Source organism: Macaca thibetana, chromosome 3 (genome assembly GCF_024542745.1).
Source record: "Macaca thibetana thibetana isolate TM-01 chromosome 3, ASM2454274v1, whole genome shotgun sequence".
Taxonomy (NCBI): domain Eukaryota; kingdom Metazoa; phylum Chordata; class Mammalia; order Primates; family Cercopithecidae; genus Macaca; species Macaca thibetana.
The window spans coordinates 74,021,044-74,039,616 of record NC_065580.1 but is presented as its reverse complement, the minus strand read 5'-3'; the positions used below and the strand labels follow the sequence as shown (position 1 = coordinate 74,039,616).

Genomic DNA, 18,573 nt, shown 5'->3' with positions numbered 1-18,573 from the left:
GCTATAAATCCTTTAAAATGAAATATTGAAAAGATCAAGAAATAGGATCAGAGCTAGCAAAGGAATTATATCCTTTTTAAAAATTTTTGTTTAAAAATATATTCATACACTTCAGAAGTATTAATTAAGCACCTAATAAATGTATTCTGTGTAATACTTGGCATAAGTCTTAGTCCCAGATTTAAGAAAAAGATCTCCATGAAATTATTTCCTATTACACATGTCAGCCACAATTACTACATGCAAATTTTTTCATATTTGATATGTATAGTCAGTTAAACAGCAGATGACCAAGAGTAGCCCTCAGTAGTAGACCCTCAGAGTAAATCTACTACCCTTCTACTGCCTAAAGTGTAATTAAATGTCAGTCCCCAAGAGCCCAACCTGCAGCATCTCAGCTCCTCATCCTTCTTGATGAGCATTTTTTTTTTTTTAATCTGGCAGAACTCACTGACAGCTTTCAAACTTCTCCTAAATCAAACAGAAAATGATTATAAAGATTTACTTCAAAGTGAATAAGCTCCTGCAAAGGAAGGCTGAGCCCTCTGAAAAGATTCATTTTCACTTGCCAGACCCATAACCCCAAGGCAACTGTGCTATCTCTGGGCATGGTCTTGGTGCTACTTTTGCTCCTAATGCTGAGCTAGAGGCTAAGGCCTCATGGATGTATTTAGCCTGGGATAAAGCTGGGGGAAGAAGAGCAGGTTCATATTTCATTCCAGGCATGTCATGGCTGCCAACCACAGGCGAGTGATGTAGTGTAAATGGTGGCTATGAAGGGAATGATGGGGTGTGAGGATTAAAGAATATACTCACTTTTCCTAAGAGATTGTCAAACCTACCACTATTTCCTCTGGTTACCAAAGCATGTGGATCCAGTTTCAGTCAGCAACAGAGAATCCTAGTTTATTCTCTAGACCATCTCACAAAGTACTCCCGCTGATTGTCTGCTTTTTGCTGTATGTCAGAGGCCTCAGTGAGAAGTTATAGTTGAGGAAAAGAATGGAAATCAATGGCTGCCCAATATTGGTCTGATGGAAAGTCATCATCCTGGGCCAATTTCAGTAGGGTTCTGAAGTTGTCTCTATTTATTGTAACTTACAGAATTGCCCTTTATCCTTTTTTTTTTTTTTTTTTTTTTTTGTTACGCAAGCTAGAATGCAGTGGTGGGATCTCGACTCACTGGAACCTCTGCCTCCTGGGTTCAAGTGATTCTCCTATCTCAGCCTCCTGAGTAGCTGAGATTACAGGCTCCTGCCACCATGCCTGGCTAATTTTTATATTTTTAGTAGAGATGGAGTTTCATCATGTTGGCCAGGCTGCTCTGGAACTCCTGACCACGTGATCTACCCGCCTCAGACTCCCAGAGTGCTGGGATTACAGGCGTGAGCCACCGTGCCTGGCCGAATTGCCCTTTATTCTTAAATGATGTCCCTTCTATAATTTTGGTTCAACTATGCTTTCTTTTATGGAATAGTGGTGATACAGAAATATTTGCAAATGCCTTTAATATAAAATTGGAAACCTGTATCAATTTTTATAACAAAAAACAAATGAAGTCAATGCAACTATATGTTTAGTATCTACTCTTCTGAATTCTATCTCTTTTTCTTTCATAGTTTAAGGTTTATTCAGTATTTTTTAAATGTGAGAATATTTTATTAGTCTTTGGAGTAGAGCGATTTTAAAAACACAATCTAGGCTTGCAGTCTACTAGGGAGTAGGCAAATAATCAGATAATTAAAATCAGTGTTTTAAGCACCACAATTGAGGCATCACAGAGAGGGCTCCTCTCTCATTACAGTTCTACACCTGGAAAAGGTTTATAGAGGATCTGAAGGCTGACTGAGTTGAAAATATAAGTACAAATTAGCGTGCTGAGAAAATGAGAAACAGGAACGCTATGCAGGGGTAAAGGCTTGGGCAAGTAAGTCCCTTAGGTGGGAGAGAGCATAGTGGATTCAGAAATCTACTTTGTGTGGAAATGGAGAAAGATCCAGAAGGGGCAAAGACCAGATCATGTAAGACCTTGTTTTCTGGGAAAAGTTATTTGGATTTCATCCTGAAGCATTAGGACCTGTGCAGAAAATCGTTGATACTAAAGTTTTTGTTTTAGAGAGATCACACTTGTAGAACAGGGAAGACTGAATGGAGGAAATGCTGTGTGGATATAGGTGCTGGGATTTTAGGGGACCCAATAGCATCCATTTTCCCCTGCCAAAGGATACATGAACAAGAGGAACATGAATACATGAAAAAAATTCTTTTAGAATTCAGTGCCAATAAAACATTTAGGTCTCTAAGGAATAGTCATGCTTTCCTCTCTCTAATGATGAGAACTGTGACATTTACTGTGTTTTTTTTTTTTTAATTTCAATTTGGGTACAAGAAAATTCAGTGCCAAATGCAGTGCTCTGGCTTGCAAGATAATTATTAGTCCTGTCGAGTTTTCAATGTTTTCCTAATGGTGACTTTTTCACTTGTTTATTTTATTATATGTGTTTCGCTATAATCCCATACATCTTTCATTCTTTATTTTTCATCTTAATTTTATTGATTAATTGCAGATATGTACATTAAAAAGAAGCAGGGTGGAAGAAAAGGCAGGAAGTTTGGTGCTGCTGGTTTTGAGAGCTCAACATTTCCCAGGCAACATGTAACATATATGGACATATTCTTCTCTAAACTGTCTTTTATCTTCTATATACATAAAATAACAAAGTATGTTCATTAATTGGACAATTAGGAAAAAATACAATCATTGGATCCATTTATTTGGTTATTGCTGTAAAAGGTGGAGTTTTGACTTAAATTATTTACCATTACTTGTTTCTTCATATTATAAATCTAAAGGCCTCAATAAATGCATTTTACCTCAAAGAAGAGAAATTGAATTGTTCAAATTGAAAGGAAAAAATTCTTCACAAGAAACAACTCTATCTAGCGTACTCCAGTCTCTAATATTTTGAAGTACCAGGTTTTGTTAGCATTCATTGAGAGTCTTATACTTGATAATAGCCTCCTGTCTCATCTGTTTATACACATTTGAAATTTTGAAAACATGTGGTAGGGTCATAAAGGTAAAGATCATTCTCATTTTACTTCATACAAATTTAAAATTTTGACATCTCAAAAACTAGGTGAAAGGAAAACAACAGATTACATAAAACATAATTTTAGCATGTGTAGCATAGTTATTATTTTTACACATGGACTTGGACAAAATTACATATTTTAAAAAGCTAGCATGTTCAAACTTAGTGATTCTATAAAAGAAGCCATAAATATACTTTTTAGAAAAACTTAATGAGACAAATCCAATATCTACTGCTTTTGAGCATGACATTTGTGTTCCGTTTGTTTTTAAACTGGTATAATGCTTTTCATTCATGCATTCATTTAGCCAATAGGCTACTTGAGGACAGTGGCAAAGACTAGGTTCAAGGAGCACCATTAAGGGGCTGCTCCTTCACTCCCTTTGGAAGGTGATGGTGACTAGAACTACAGTTCTAGCAGTGGGACAAAACAAAGTGGACAGGTGTGTATGAGAGTTATTTCAGGGTAAATGTCAGAGACTGATGATGGATTAAATATGTGGAGAGAAGGAGAGGAGTCAAAGAGATGGTGCTTGAGTTCATGACTTGAGCATTTGGGGATGTCAATCACCGAGAGAGAAGACAGAAGGAGGAACAGGTGGAGGTGGGGTGGAGTAATGATGAGCTCAGTTTGGAACATATTAAGTTGAAAAGCTTATGGATCATCCAAGTAGAGATGAAAGTAATTTGGCAATATGTGTCAACTGTCATAAAAATGTTTCCACTTCTAGACCTCTCTTTTAGCATAGTCACATTAAAGAATATGCAGTGATAGTCTTTGTAATATTATTTATAACTTCAAAAAATTGGAAGCAACTTAGTTGTCCAATTCTGAAATAATTGCAAAATAAATCATATGTACTTAAAAAATTATATTGCCATAAAACTATAATTACAAAGACTACAATGTGGAATATGCTTAGATGTAGTAAGTGAAAAAGCAGGACACACAATTATATTTTAGAGATTATTGCAATTAGATTAAAATATATGCATTTGAAAAATATTCTGCAAGGTACATTGGAAAATGAAAATAGTTCTCTTGGCAATATAAATGAGATTTGCTTTTATACCTCAGATTTTCTTTAATGTTTTTATATTGCTTTTATAATTTAAGGAAAGAAACATTTCAAAGCATGAAAATCTCTTATGCCTATTCATGTTACCTTGAAAAGAATTAATTAAAAATCTTACGGCCCGGCGCGGTGGCTCAAGCCTGTAATCCCAGCACTTTGGGAGGCCGAGACGGGTGGATCACAAGGTCAGGAGACCGAGACCATCCTGGCTAACCCGGTGAAACCCCGTCTCTACTAAAAAATAAAAAAAACTAGCCGGGCGCGGTGGCGGGCGCCTGTAATCCCAGCTACTCGGAGGCTGAGGCAGGAGAATGGCGTAAACCCGGGAGGCGGAGCTTGCAGTGAGCTGAGATCTGGCCACTGCACTCCAGCCTGGGCGACAGAGCGAGACTCCGTCTCAAAAAAAAAAAAAAAAAAAAAAAAAAAAAAAAAAAAAAAAAATCTTACTAATTGCAAATACAAATCAATGTCTTGTCTAAGCAAGAGGGCCATTAACAGTTGTAAGAAACATTCATTTTATCTCTGTCCTTACAAATATATTTCACAATTACCAAGGAAAAATACGGTGTTGGCTTGGTAGTTATTAAGAGGATAGAAACTGAATGTATGCAAGGCTTAAAAGTAATAACTTGTTTTAAATTGAATATGTTTATATCCACTGATCATCTAAATACCAATAGTTTCTCATATCTACTTTTGTTCTGAATTTTTAATTTGATCTTTAATTTTAGTCAATTATTTACTATTTGTTTCCCAAAGGTACAATAGGTTTTTTAAAAAATAATCTTTCAAATTAGTCTTAAATCCTAATACAAATTTGATGTGAAGAGCAAATGAATTTGTGTGAACATACTCTCGAACACAGTTGTCATCTCAGGCTTGGTCGTGACTTCATATTTACATTTACATAGCTTTGAACTTTTGTGCTGTACTTTTATTTCATTTTTTAAAAATAACAGCTTTATTGAGATATAATTCACATATCATACAATGCACCTATCTAAAATGTACAATTTTAAATCGTGATTTTTAGTAAATTCACAAAGTCATGCAATCATTATTATAATCAATTTTAGAAAGTTTTTATTATCCCAACACCACACACCCACCCTTGTACACATTAGCAGTCACCACCACCCCCACCCCTAGGCAGCCACTAAGGTACTTGCTGTCTCTATAAAGTGCCTATTCTGGACATTTTGTATAAATGGAATTATATAATGCATGGTCTTCTGTGACTGGCTTCTTTCACTTTGTATAACATTTTCAAGTTTCATCTATGTTGTAGAATAAATTAGTATTTCATTTTTAATCATGGAGTAATATTCTGTTTTATGGATATGCCACCTTTTGTTTATCCATTTATAAGCTGATGAGCATTTGGGTTGTTTTCACTTGTTGACTATTATGAACGATGTCATTGTGAACATTCATGTACAAGTCTTTGTGTAGACATATATTTTCACTTTTCTTAAGTATATCCCTAGGAATCGAGTTGCTGGGTCATATGGTAACTCTATATTTAACATTTGGAAGAATTGCCAGACTGTTTTCCAAAGCAGATGTATTTTACATTTCCACCAGCAAAATAGGAGAGTTCCAACTGTTCCACATCTTCACCAGCACTAGCTATTATCTGTCTTTTTGATTATAACCATCCTAGTGAAAGTGAAGTGGTATCTCATTGTGGTTTTGATTTCTATTTTGCTGATGGCCAGTGATGCTGAGCATCTCTTCATATGTGTATTAGATATCTAGATATCATTTTTGGAAACAGGTCTATTCATATCCTTTGCCATTTTTAATTGAAGTATTCATCTTTTGATCAAGTTGTAAGAGTCTTTTATATGTTCTATATACAAGTCCTTTATTAAATATATGATTTGCAGATATTTTCTCCTATTTCATGGATTGTCTTCACTTTTCTTAATGGTGTTCTTTGAAGCACAGAACTTTTTTTATTTTGATAGACTTCAATTTATCTTTTTTTTTTTTTGTTACTGCTGGAGCTTTTGGTGTCATATTTTAAAAAATCATTGCCTAATCCAAGGTCATATTTATGCCTGTTTTCCTCTCAGAGTGTAATAGTTTTAGCTCTTAAAGTCTTTGAATTTTTTGTGTGTATACTATTTTTTAGAGAATTTTTAGGTTTATAGAAAAATTAAGCGTAAGGTGCAGAGATTACTTTTGCATTGCCTCCCCCATTATCAACATCCCTCACCAGAGTGGTACATTTGTTACAAATGATGAACCTACATTGACAAATCACTATCACCCAAAGTCCCTACCTTACATTAGGTGTCACTCTTAGTGGTTTACATTCTGTGGGTTTGGACAAATGTATAATGACATGTTTCCACCATTATAGTATCATACAGAGTAGTTTCACTGCTCTAAAAGTCATCTATGTTCCACCTGTTCATCCCTCCTTCCCCCCAACTTCTGGCAATCATTGATGTTTTTACTGTCTTTATAGTGGTTTTTCTTCTAGAATGTCATATAATTGGAATCATATAGTCTGTAGCCTTTCCATATTGGCTTATTTCACTTAGTAATATGCTTTTAAGTTTCTTCCATACCATTTCATGACTAGATAGCTTATTCCTTTTTAGCACTGAATAATATTCCATTTTCTGGATGTACCACAGTTTAATTATCATTCACCTACTGGAGGACATCTTGGTTGTCCCCACATTTTGGCAGTCATGAACAAAGCTGCTATAGACATCCATGTGCAGGCTTCTGTGTGGAAGTAAGTTTTTAACTCCTTTGGGTAAATATAGGGAGAGTGATAGCTGGATCATATGGTAAAAGTATGTTATTTTGTAAGAAACTGCCAAGCTGTCTTCCAAATTGGCTACACCATCTTGCATTCCCACCAGCAATGAATAAAAGTTGCTGGTTGCTTCACATCCTTGCCAGCATTTGATATTGCCACTGTTCTGGATTTTGGCCAATCTGTGTGTTGCATATCTCACTGTTTTCATTTGTCTTTCTGTGATGATATGTGAAGTGGAGCATCTTTTCATGTGCATATTTACCACGAGTATATCTTCTATGGTGAGGCGTCTGTTAAGGTCTCTGGCTTTTTGTTGTTGTTGTTGTTAAGACAGAGTCGTACTGTATCGCCCAGGCTGGAGTGCAGGGTTGTGATCTTGGCTCACTGAAGCCTCTGCCTCCTGGGTTCAAGAGATTCTCCTCGGGAGGCTGAGACAGGAGAATGGCGTGAACCCGGGAGGCGGAGCTTGCAGTGAGCTGAGATCCGGCCACTGCACTCCAGCCTGGGTGACAGAGCGAGACTCCGTCTCAAAAAAAAAAAAAAAAAAAAAAAAAAAGAGAGATTCTCATGCCTCAGCTTCCCAAGTCAAGTAGCTGGGAATATAGGAGCATGCCACCAAACACAGATAATTTTTGTATCTTCAGTAGAGATGGGGTTTCGCCATGTTGGTGAGGCTGATCTCAAACACCTGGCCTCAAGCGATCTGCCCACCTTGGCCTCCAAAAGTGCAGAGATTACAGGCTTGAGCCACTGCATCAGGCCTCTGGCCCATTTTTAATTGGATTGTTTGTTGTTTTATGTTTTAAGTGTTTTTTGAATAACAGTCCTTTATCAGATATGCATTTTGCAAATACTTCCTTCTAGTCTGTGGCTTCTTGTATTACTGGGAGTCTTTTGCAGAAGAGAAATTTTTAAGTTTAATTAAGTCCATCTCGTCAGTTCTTTCTTTCATGGATTGTGCCTTTGGTGTTGTAACTAAAAAGTCATCATCAAATCCAAGGTCATCTCGATTTTCTCCTCTATTGTCTTCTAGGAGTTTCATAGTTTTGCAGTTTGCATGTAGATCTGTGATGCATTTGAGTTAATTTTTGTGAAGGGCATATGCGTCTAGATTCATTTTTTACATGTATAAGTCTAGTTTTTTCAACACCATTTATTCGAAAGACTGTCTTTCCTCCGTTGTATTGCCTTTGCTCCTTTACCACAGATTACTTGAATAGATTTATGTGAGTCTATTTCTAAATGTGTATTCTGTTCCATTGATCTGTTTTGTCAGTTGTTTCCCAATACTGCACTGTCTTGATTGCTGTAGCTTTATAGTAAATCTTGATGTTGGGTAGTGTCCTCAAAATTTGTTCTTCTCCTTCAATATTGTTTTGGCTATTCTGAGTCTTCTGTTTCTCCATATAAACTTTAGAATAAGTTTGTTAATATCTGCAAAATAACTTGCTGAGATTATGATTGAGATTACATTGAATCTATAATTAATTTGGAAAGAACTGACATAAGGACAATATTTAGTCTTCCTATCCATAAACATGGAATATCTCTCCATTTATTTAGTTCTTCTTTGATTTCTTTAATCAGTTTTGTAATTTTCCTCATACAGATCTTGTACCTATTTTATTAGACTTATATTTATATATTTTTATTTTGGAGGGTACTCTGCGCCTAGGCTGGAGTGCAGTGGCACAATCTTGGCTCACTGTAACCTCTGCCTGCCGGATTCAACCCCTGGCTGAACCTCCTGAGAAGCTGGGACTACAGGCGTGACCACGCCCAGCTAATTTTTGTATTTTTAGTAGAGATGGTTTTGCCACATTGGCCAGGCTGGTCTCAAACTTCTGACCTCAGGTTATCCACCTGCCTCGGCCTCCAAAAGTGCTGGGATTACAGGTGTTAGCCACCACACTCGGTCTGTGTTTTTAATTTCAAATTCTACCTGTTCTAGGAAAGTGATTGACTTTAGCATATTAATCTTACTATCAGCTGTATCAGCTCTTGCCTCATGTATTTTGATGCTTTCTGTTTTGGAAGGTTATTACTGATTCCTGCAACCTTGCTGTAATCACTTACTAGTTTTAGGAGTTTTTAATCAATTCTTTTGAATCATATCATCTGCAAAGATAGTATTTGATCTTTTCAAATCTGTATACTTTTTATTATCTTTTTGTCTTTTATTACATTAGTTAGGACTTCCAGTATGATGTTAAAAAACAGTGATGAGAGGCAACATTCTTAACTTTTTCCTGATGCTAGTGAGAAAACTTCAAGTTTCTCATCATTTAGAGTAATGTTAGCTGTAGGTGTCAAATTGAGGAAATCCCTCTCTATTCCTAATTTACTAAGAATTTTTTTTTTTCCACAAATTGCCATTGGATTTTGTCAAATGCATATCCTGCATCTGTTGATGATGTCATGTGATTTTTCTTCTTTAGCCTGTTGATGTGATATTAACTGACTTTTGGATGTTGAACTAGCCTTGCATAACTGGGGAAAGTCCCAATTGATCATTGTGTATAATTCCTTTTATACGTTGTTGAATCTGATTTGCTAATATTTTGTTGAGGATTTTTGCACCTGTGTTTATGAGAGATGCTGGTATGATGTGTAGTTTCTTTTCATGTAATGTTGTTTTCTGGTTTTGGTATTAAGGTAATTTTGGTTTCACAGAATGAGATAGGAAGTATTCTTTTGGCTTTTGTCTTCTGAGAAATATTGTAGAGTGTTGGCATAATTTCTCCTTTAAATGTCTGGTAGAATTCAACAATGAACCCATCTGTACCTGATGCTTTCTTTTTTAGAATATTAATTATTGATTCAATTTCTTTACTACATATAGGCCCTGTGCAGATTATCTGATTTTTATTATTTTTTTCTTCTGCTTACTTTGGATTTGACTTGTTCTTCTTTCTCTAGTTTCCTGAGGGGGAAGTTTCAATTATTGATTTTAGATCTTTCTTCTTTTCTAATGTATGCATTCAATGCTATGAATTTCCTTCTAAGTATTGCTTTTGCTGAATTGTAAACATTTTGATAAGTTATGGTTTCATTTTCATTTAATTCAGAATATTTTCAGGTTTCATCCAAGATTTCTCCTTTAATCCATGTGCTATTTTTGAAGGATGTTGCTTAGTCTCCTAGTAGTTTGGGGTTTTTCAGTTATCTTTTGATATTGAGTTCCAGTTTAATTCTACTGTGGTCTGAGAGCAGACAGTATATGATTTCCATTCTTTTAAATTTGTTAATTTTTTATGGTCTGGAATGTTGTTAAATGTTTCATGTGAACTTAAGAAGAATGTATATTCTGCTATTTTTGGATGAAGTAGTCTCTAAGTGTCTATTAAAACCTGTCGACTAATGATGATACTGAGTTTCACTATGTCTTTACCAATTTTCTGCCTGCTGGTTGTGTCCATTTCTGATAGAGAGATGTTGAAATGTCCAACTATAATAGTAGATTCATCTGTTTCTCTTTGCACTTCTATCAGCTCTTGCCTCGTGTATTTTGATGCACTGTTATTAGGCACATACACATTAAGGAGTGATCTATGTTCTTAAAGAATTGACCTCTTTATCATTATGTAATGCCTTTCTTTGTCTCTGATACGTTTCCTTGCTATGAGGTTGGCTCTGTCTGAAATAAATATAGCTCCTCCTGCTTTTTAGAGTTATTGTTAGCATAGTATATCTTTCTCCACCCATTTACTTTTAATGTATATGTGTCTTCATATTTAAAGTAGGTATTTTTTGTAAACAGAGTATAGTTGGATCTTGTTTTTCAATCCACTCTGACAGTCTCTGTCTTTTCATTGGGGTATTTAGATTTAGACCATGGATGATTAAAGTGATTATTGAGGCAAGCCATGGTAGCTCATGCCTGTAATTCCAGCACTTTGGGAGGCAGAGGCAGGCAGATCACCTGAGGTCAGGAGTTCGAGACCAGCCTAGCCAACATGGTAAAAACCCATCTCTACCGAAAATACAAAAATTAGCTGGGTGTGGTGGTGGGCACCTGTAGTCCCAGCTACTTGGGAGGCCGAGGCAGGAGAATCGCTTGAACCCGGGAGGCGGAAGTTGCAGTGAGCCGAGATCTGCACTCCAGCCTGGGTGACAGGGCGAGACTGCCTCAAAAATAAAATAACAAAATAAAATAAAATAAAATAACCATATTTGTTACTGCTTTCTGTTTGTTGCCTTTGTTTTTTGTTTCTATTTTTGTCTTTCACTCTTTTCCCACTTTTTATAGTTTTCATTGAGCAATTTTTATGATTGTTTTCTCTCCTCTTTTAACCTATCAGTTGTATTTTTTAAACTTTCTTTCAGTGATTGTCTTAGAGTTTGCAATATACATATAAAACCAATCCAAGTTCACTTTCAAATAACACTATAATACTTCCTAGGTATTGCAGGTATCTTATGATAACAAAATAATCCCTGTCTCTCCCTCATCTCTCTTGTATCATTGCTGTCATTTATTTTGCTTATATATGTGTATATAAACATATAGATATATACATTTATGGATACATGGGTGAATAAATTGTAGATATTATTTTAAACAAGTCATCTGTTAGATCAATTAAGAAAAATAAAAGGTTTTATCTTCACTTATTCCTTCTCTGATGCTCTACTTTTCTTTATGTAGATCTCGGTTTCTGACCTATATCTTTTTCCATCTCTCAACAGAAGTTATTTTAACATTTCTTGCAAAGCAGTTTCACTTTATTCATTAGAGCCCTCTGCATATTAGTCATGGTTGTTTTAAATTTCTGGTCTGATTTCAACATCTCTGCCATCTCTGTCTGGTTTGATGCTTGTTCAGTCTTTTCAAACTGTTTTTTGTTTTTTGTTTTTTTTTGCTGTATAGTGTGTTTTATAATTTTTTTCTTGATAGCCAGACTAATGTATGGAGTAAAAGGAATTTGACTATAAGTAGACCTTTAGTAATATGGTGGTCAGGTGTTGTGGGAGGGGAAGAATTCTGTAATCCTATGATTCGTTCTCAATCTTTTAGTGAGCCTATGCCTCAGGACCATGAATTTCACATATGCTTCTCATCTGCCTTTTTAGGTAGGACAGGATATGTGGATATCCAGTTTTTCCAGCACCATTAGTTATAACAATTATTCTTTCCTTTTTGAATTGACTTGGTACCTGTGATAATAATCAGTTTATTAAATATGAGAGTTTATTTCTGGATTCTTAGTTCTATTCCATTGATCTGTATGTCTGTCCCTATGCCCATACCAGATGACTTGCTTACTGTAGCTCTGAGTAAGTTTTCAAATTGGGAATTGTGAGTTTTACAAATTTGTTTTTCCTTATCAAAATGTGTGTGTGTGTGTATGGCTATTCTGGGTGCTATGAACTTCCTTAGGAATTTTAGGATCAGTTAGTCAACTTCTGCAAAGAAGGTAGCTGGAATTTTGATGGTTTTATTTCATTTTACATTGTCATCTTTTTCTTAGCATTGTCATTATGAAAAGGAATGGTATTTACTTGGAGTATTTTCCTGGTTTTCTTTTTTCTTTTGAAAGGCCAATGGGATTCCTATCTTCTCAAGGTGCTCCAAGATTATTTAAATATTGTTGTCACTATTTTCTGTTGTGAAATCTTTTCAGTCAATTAAGTAGAGGTCTTTCCCCATAACTCCCCTACACTAACAAAATAGATTTTGTTTGCCTCTTTGTGTTTACCAAACAATAATTTTACTCTTATATTAATGTCTTAGATAAAAGACTGCAAGGCCTTCTGATGAGAGACCAAGCATATAGGGGTTTGTGTAGTAGAAAAACTGACTGAACTGGTAGGTAAAATAGTGATGTCTACCCAAAGCTCCATACTTCCAGGGATGTAATTTAAGAGTTTTATTATAAGAAAATTAAGTGAAATGTACTACTTAGTTATTTATTATTGTAGTAGTGGGGTTATTTTCTAACTAATTTACCTTAAGGATAATTTTTTAATGTAAGTAGTCTACTAAATATAGTAATTACTAAATATAGTAATCAGAATATGACGCATGTTTATACTGAATGAAAATAAATGGGATGAAATAAAGCTTTTAGAAATTAACATAGAATGGAGAGAGTATCTGGTATACCAAAGTGCTCAGTAAATATTGGCTGAATAAAGGAATGAATGAAAGGAAGCCCCTACATGAATCATTGTTTTTAAAGCCTAGGCCCCTACCTCAGGGATGAGTCTAGTTAATCTCTCAATTCAAAAGGCTAAATCCTGCTTTCAAGGTAGATTGTTTTTTAGTGTTTTCAATTTTCTTAAAGGATAACCTGAGAGTTTCACATTTTTACAGCGTTTATGTCATGGTTGGTGCAGATGTCCCGTTTTCTTCTTGTTTACGAGAAGTTGAAAATCCACAGAATCAATTGCGATGTAGTCAAGAAATGGAGCCTGTAATAACATGTGATAAAAAATTTCGTACTCAATTTTACATTGACTGGTGCAAAATTTCATTGGTAAGTTTTTATTTTGTTTTTGCAAGTTTAATTAAAAATGATGTGACTGGAGTTAACATTTGACTAAAACCTGAATTGCTTTTAGAAATAAATCCTGGGTTTACTTGAACTGCAGTTGACTTCCCTTCAGATTAAGGATCTGGAAAGCTCATTGACAGTGCATCCATTTAGGAAAGAATATATCCACTTTTGTACTTATTCTGTCCTTGATTAGTTGCTGGGGCTGGATTAGCTTGGCAGGTGGTCCAAATGAACCCCCTGGACATCCATATAGCTGCTAATGAGCACAGATAATGGAGTTAGTATGATATGTGCAGAATGATTCTTCTTAAATATTCTGCCACTAACCCACTTTGGAAGGAGAGGATGGAGTACAATAATAAATCTGAAAATAAAGCAATATTGTGCTATGATTTAATGTTCTGAAAACTCAAATTATAGGGAAAGTCCAAGAAACAAGAGACAATTTCGAGTGAAGTTAGAATCTTACCCATAATTCATAAACAAAATATTTCTTTCCAAATCACATTTGAATTTGCATGTTAACAGATTTAGGAAAATGTAAGGTTTCAAATATATGTAAGATGTGTAATATTTTATATATGTTTGTATATTTTATGTCTGTATATAATATTTTGATCCTGTTATCTGAAAGGTAGGAGGGTTGTTTTAATTCTTTGTTTTTTCTTTTTACTTTTCATATTAATGTATCCAACTGATGTTTTAATTCTTTAGTGTCCTTTTAGATTTAACTTCTTTCAACTCTTTATGATTGGTGGTGAGTGAATTAGATCTAAGTTTAAAGCTGACATTTTAACAAAGTTACTGACACATAAACACAACTATCACTTCATGTCTTAGAGAGCCAGCTGCATCCTGGAGAACATATTACTCACACTGCAACACTTAGCACTCCTTGTGGCCTTTTGCCTTGAACTCTTCTTCTCATGCCTCTTGTCTCATGGCCTTTAGAAAAATGGCCTTCCTTGCCTTCCTAAATCAAGTAAAATTATTGTTATAGGCAAATATGCTCAATATTTCAATCATGGTGCTAATGATACAGGGGTACAGGAGACTGAGCAGCTGCAACCATAACTTAGATTCCTCTCCCAGCATCATCGGTGGACAGCAGACCCTAACAATGCCATGTTACTTGTGGTTGTTCTGGAAAATGAGTTTAAGACTATTACCCAATCTCTAAAAGTTAAAAAATGATATATACCTTGAAGATTTTTGTTTATCTGTTAAGGCTTTATAAGTGGAAAGTTTGGGAATTTTTATTTTTTATTTTACGTGTATTTATTTTTATGCCACATCTTGCCACAAAAGATTTCAGAAGGTTAAACAAGAGTCATACAATAAACATAATAAATAAAATATAAAAGAAGTGGAAAATCAGGACCTAAATTTCACCCCCCAAAAACAAGCATAAGGCTGTGTTGGACAACAAGCTGCCTAATGTGTAGGACAAAAAAAATGAAATTCATATTTAGTTCTCATTCTAAAAAGGAGGCACATCAATTCCTTGGCAGAAAACAAGTTTTCACTAACACTATATTATTAACAAAATTTTTCTTATTTTTTTTAAATTATACTTTAAGTTCTAGGGTACATGTGCACAACGTGCAGGTTTGTTACATATGTATACATGTGCCATGTTGGTGTGCTGCACCCATTAACTCCTCAGCACCCATCAACTCGTCATTTACATTTTGGGAGAAGATACTGAATAATGCTACAACTAATTCTCCCCAGCATTTTATTTTAGTAGCAAATGTAGTAGCAAATTTCACAAGGCTACATTTTTAGTGTCCTTCAATAAAAACCTTAGCATAATTAAATGCAACTCAGTGAAAGCAGCACAGTTAATGTGGAGGTAAATTAACATAGTGCAACTGTTGTAGTTTTTTTTGATACTGGGATAGAATTAAGTAAGACTGGGATAGGTTCCATATTCCCTAGACTATCTTCCATAAAAGTTACTTCTGTCAGCTGGAAGGCAGAAAGATCAAGGACAACATGTTTGGAAATTGTCCCTCTTTCCACCCCCACCCCCTCACACTTTTCTCTGTCGCTAACCTTAGAACAAATACGTGCATACCTGGTTTTCAGCCAGTTTTAGGTTTGGTAAAATCTGCACTTGAGCTTTGCCACTAGGAAATAAGACATTTACATGGTAGTGTAAAGGACTGCTGCTTTAGAGGAAGGAAACTGAAAATGAACAACTACACGCATAGGTACACACATGTTAAATATGTACACATGTAAATGTATATGTATATGTGTTTTAGGAAGAACATAGAAAGTAGACCAAAGTAAAGCCTTTATTACTTTCATTCATTACATTCCCTGCCTCCAATAAATACTTGCAAATTCACGGTGATAAAGTAATTGGAAAAGATGGCTTTTTAGACAATTTGTCAAAGAATGTTTTAGTGTATCCAGATCTTAAAATCTCATAATGTTTGCAATGATTAATTTGTTGTGTAATTGTCTTCTTTTGTATCAGGTTGATAAAACAAAGCAAGTGTCCACCTATCAGGAAGTGATTCGTGGAGAGGGGATTTTACCTGATGGTGGGGAATACAAACCCCCTTCTGATTCTTTGAAAAGCAGAGACTATTACACGGATTTCCTAATTACACTGGCTGTGCCCTCGGCAGTAGCACTGGTCCTTTTTCTAATACTTGCTTATATCATGTGCTGCCGACGGGAAGGCGTGTGAGTACTTTAAAACTAATAAGAAAATTAGAGATCCTGCTAAGATAACAACATAGAAGTTTCCATTAAAAGTGAAATTTCATTTTAGTTCATAAAACACTTTGTAAATGAATTGAAATTGTGTCCAAACTGCAATACTTTATTCCTTTAAAATGAATTAAAATAGTTTTGAGTCTAGTAAATCAAGTTAGGGGATATAATAACTTTATTCAAAAATTATTAAGGCTAGATGTAAATTCACACTGGCAAAACAGTCCCAAGAATAATTGAGGCTAGAATTTTGGTTATACAAGCCATCTTGTAATGAGCAGAGACTGCAGAATCTACTGACATAGTAATTGCACTTAAAAAATTAATCGTGTTAGTTTGACCAGAAGTGATGGTCAAAACTCTTGAAATCATTCTGCCATCAAACAGGGTAACACAATCTAAATGTATAAAATATATTTTTAAAACCCAACGAAGGAGTAAATTAATGAAAATAAGGTATAATTTGAGTAACAACTCTTCACTTCATGAATAGTTAGTACTTTCAGGACATCTATGTCAATTAAGGTAATCTCCCAAGATTATCTGGAAGTCAGGGCGACAAAGGAAAGGATAAAAATTTAATAAAGCAGCAAGTAACAAATTCTTTCATTTTTACATGTAGCTTGATTTCATTATGTCATAGAGTTTATTTCAATCAAGGCCTTGATTCTTAATCTCCATTTTTTTTCATTTTTCTATGTGTTTCTCATCAGTATTCCATCGCTGTATGTGTACTCATCCAAGTAATGTCATAAACCTGGTGGCAAATGCTGCCTGGTTGCATTTAATAGTAACAATGTCAGCATTTCCACATCATGCAAGATCCCATGAGCATATAGTCTTAATGTTCCAAATATCAATGCTATTATTTAATTCATAAATTTTGTTTTGTTTCTAGGGAAAAGAGAAACATGCAAACACCAGAGTAAGTGTCTTCTTTCCTGTTATTTTCTTCATCATTTTTTCCCACCTCTCAGTTGCCCATCATGCTCCATACATGTGTGTCAAGCTTTTTTTCATTTGTCATCTTTCATAGTTTATTTCATAAATGTGAAAGCTGCTTTCTAAATAGAGATATTTAGGAGGGGTAGAAACTAAAACTAGAAAGGGTTTAATAAGATTACACAGATAAAAATTAAACCTAAAATATTTCAGATTCAGAATATTAACTTACCATTTATACTATGTGGTTTCCAATCTGCATTTCTATAAACCAGAGAACAGATGAAAAGACCTTTCATACAAGTTTTCCAGAATCTACAGTAATAACCTACCATAAAATGAAACTTCTGTGAGTATTTATAAATGCCCCACCAGAAGCAAAAATATGAAAGCTATGGAAGTTTTATCTTAATCATAGAAAATAAATAGAAAACTAGTTTGTTACTTAGGACAGTAATATTAATACAATGCTTCATAGCTTAGTTTAATAAAACATGTATTTTAAAATCAGTTTATAATTTTTAGTTTTGTTACATTAAAAGTATGTGAGATGTATGACTTTCTGAAATAGTTTATTGAATGTCCAAAGTGCAATAATGTCTTGTTATTTTTAAAGATAAAAATACTTCATAACTTTTTCAAATTGATGACCCGTCAGGTTAATATATGATTCTAAATATATGTTGTTTTATTTCTTTTTGACCTAGCATCCAACTGGTTCATCACAGTGCTATTCAGAAATCTACCAAGGAGCTTCGAGACATGTCCAAGAATAGAGAGATAGCATGGCCCCTGTCAACGCTTCCTGTGTTCCACCCTGTGACTGGGGAAATCATACCTCCTTTACACACAGACAACTATGATAGCACAAACATGCCATTGATGCAAACGCAGCAGTAAGTGTCCACTTAGAGCCATAGTTATTAATATACATGTATATTTTTACTAATGTCTGTAAAGAACAGAGCTTTCTGTTGTTGTGTTGTTTGTTTGTTTATAACTGGAAGAGAAAATACCAAAAGGACATTAATTGTGTAAATCCCACCCCTACTGTCCTGACATATACAATACAGTTACTTTTAGGAAATGTGCTTTTTTTCCCCCCACTAATCCAAACAAGACTACATATACCTTAATATTTAAGAAATTGACACTGATACTAAACTCAACATTACATGTTTGCTCAAAGATGAGTTAATTATAAAAAAAGAACCATATCCTAAGCATTTCAAATTGATTATTTTTAGAGATGTTAGAATTATTTGGTTTAAACCTATTAAAATGTTATTACCATAGACCTTTGTAATCTAAATTTTTGCCTCAGAATTAAGGGTGTTTGGGTTGTTTTTTATGATCTGCTTGTATGTCAGAGCAAGCAGTTCCAATTTGGGCTATAAACATCTATTTTATTAGTGCAAACCTTGTCTAGTGCTCTAGGGATCAGGGTTAGA

The 18,573-nt window shown here is 34.7% G+C and overlaps 2 protein-coding genes across 13 annotated transcripts in view; one reads left to right on the top strand and one right to left on the bottom strand.

Moving 5' to 3' along the window:
• CASD1 (CAS1 domain containing 1) overlaps window positions 1–18,573 on the bottom strand; it is a 125,956-nt gene that overhangs the window by 18,483 nt on the left and 88,900 nt on the right. The window lies entirely within an intron of this gene.
• Window positions 1–18,573, top strand: part of SGCE (sarcoglycan epsilon) — a 71,733-nt gene that overhangs the window by 40,176 nt on the left and 12,984 nt on the right. For 7 of the 12 annotated variants that reach the window (XM_050782926.1, XM_050782924.1, XM_050782920.1 and 4 more), the window contains 4 exons: window positions 13,267–13,429; window positions 15,939–16,150; window positions 17,079–17,105; window positions 17,830–18,018. In XM_050782926.1, the coding sequence (XP_050638883.1) occupies window positions 13,267–13,429; window positions 15,939–16,150; window positions 17,079–17,105; window positions 17,830–18,018 (591 nt within the window). The remainder of the gene's footprint in view (window positions 1–13,266; window positions 13,430–15,938; window positions 16,151–17,078; window positions 17,106–17,829; window positions 18,019–18,573) is intronic. The other 5 variants (XM_050782928.1, XM_050782925.1, XM_050782923.1 and 2 more) reach the window with 1 other exon arrangement.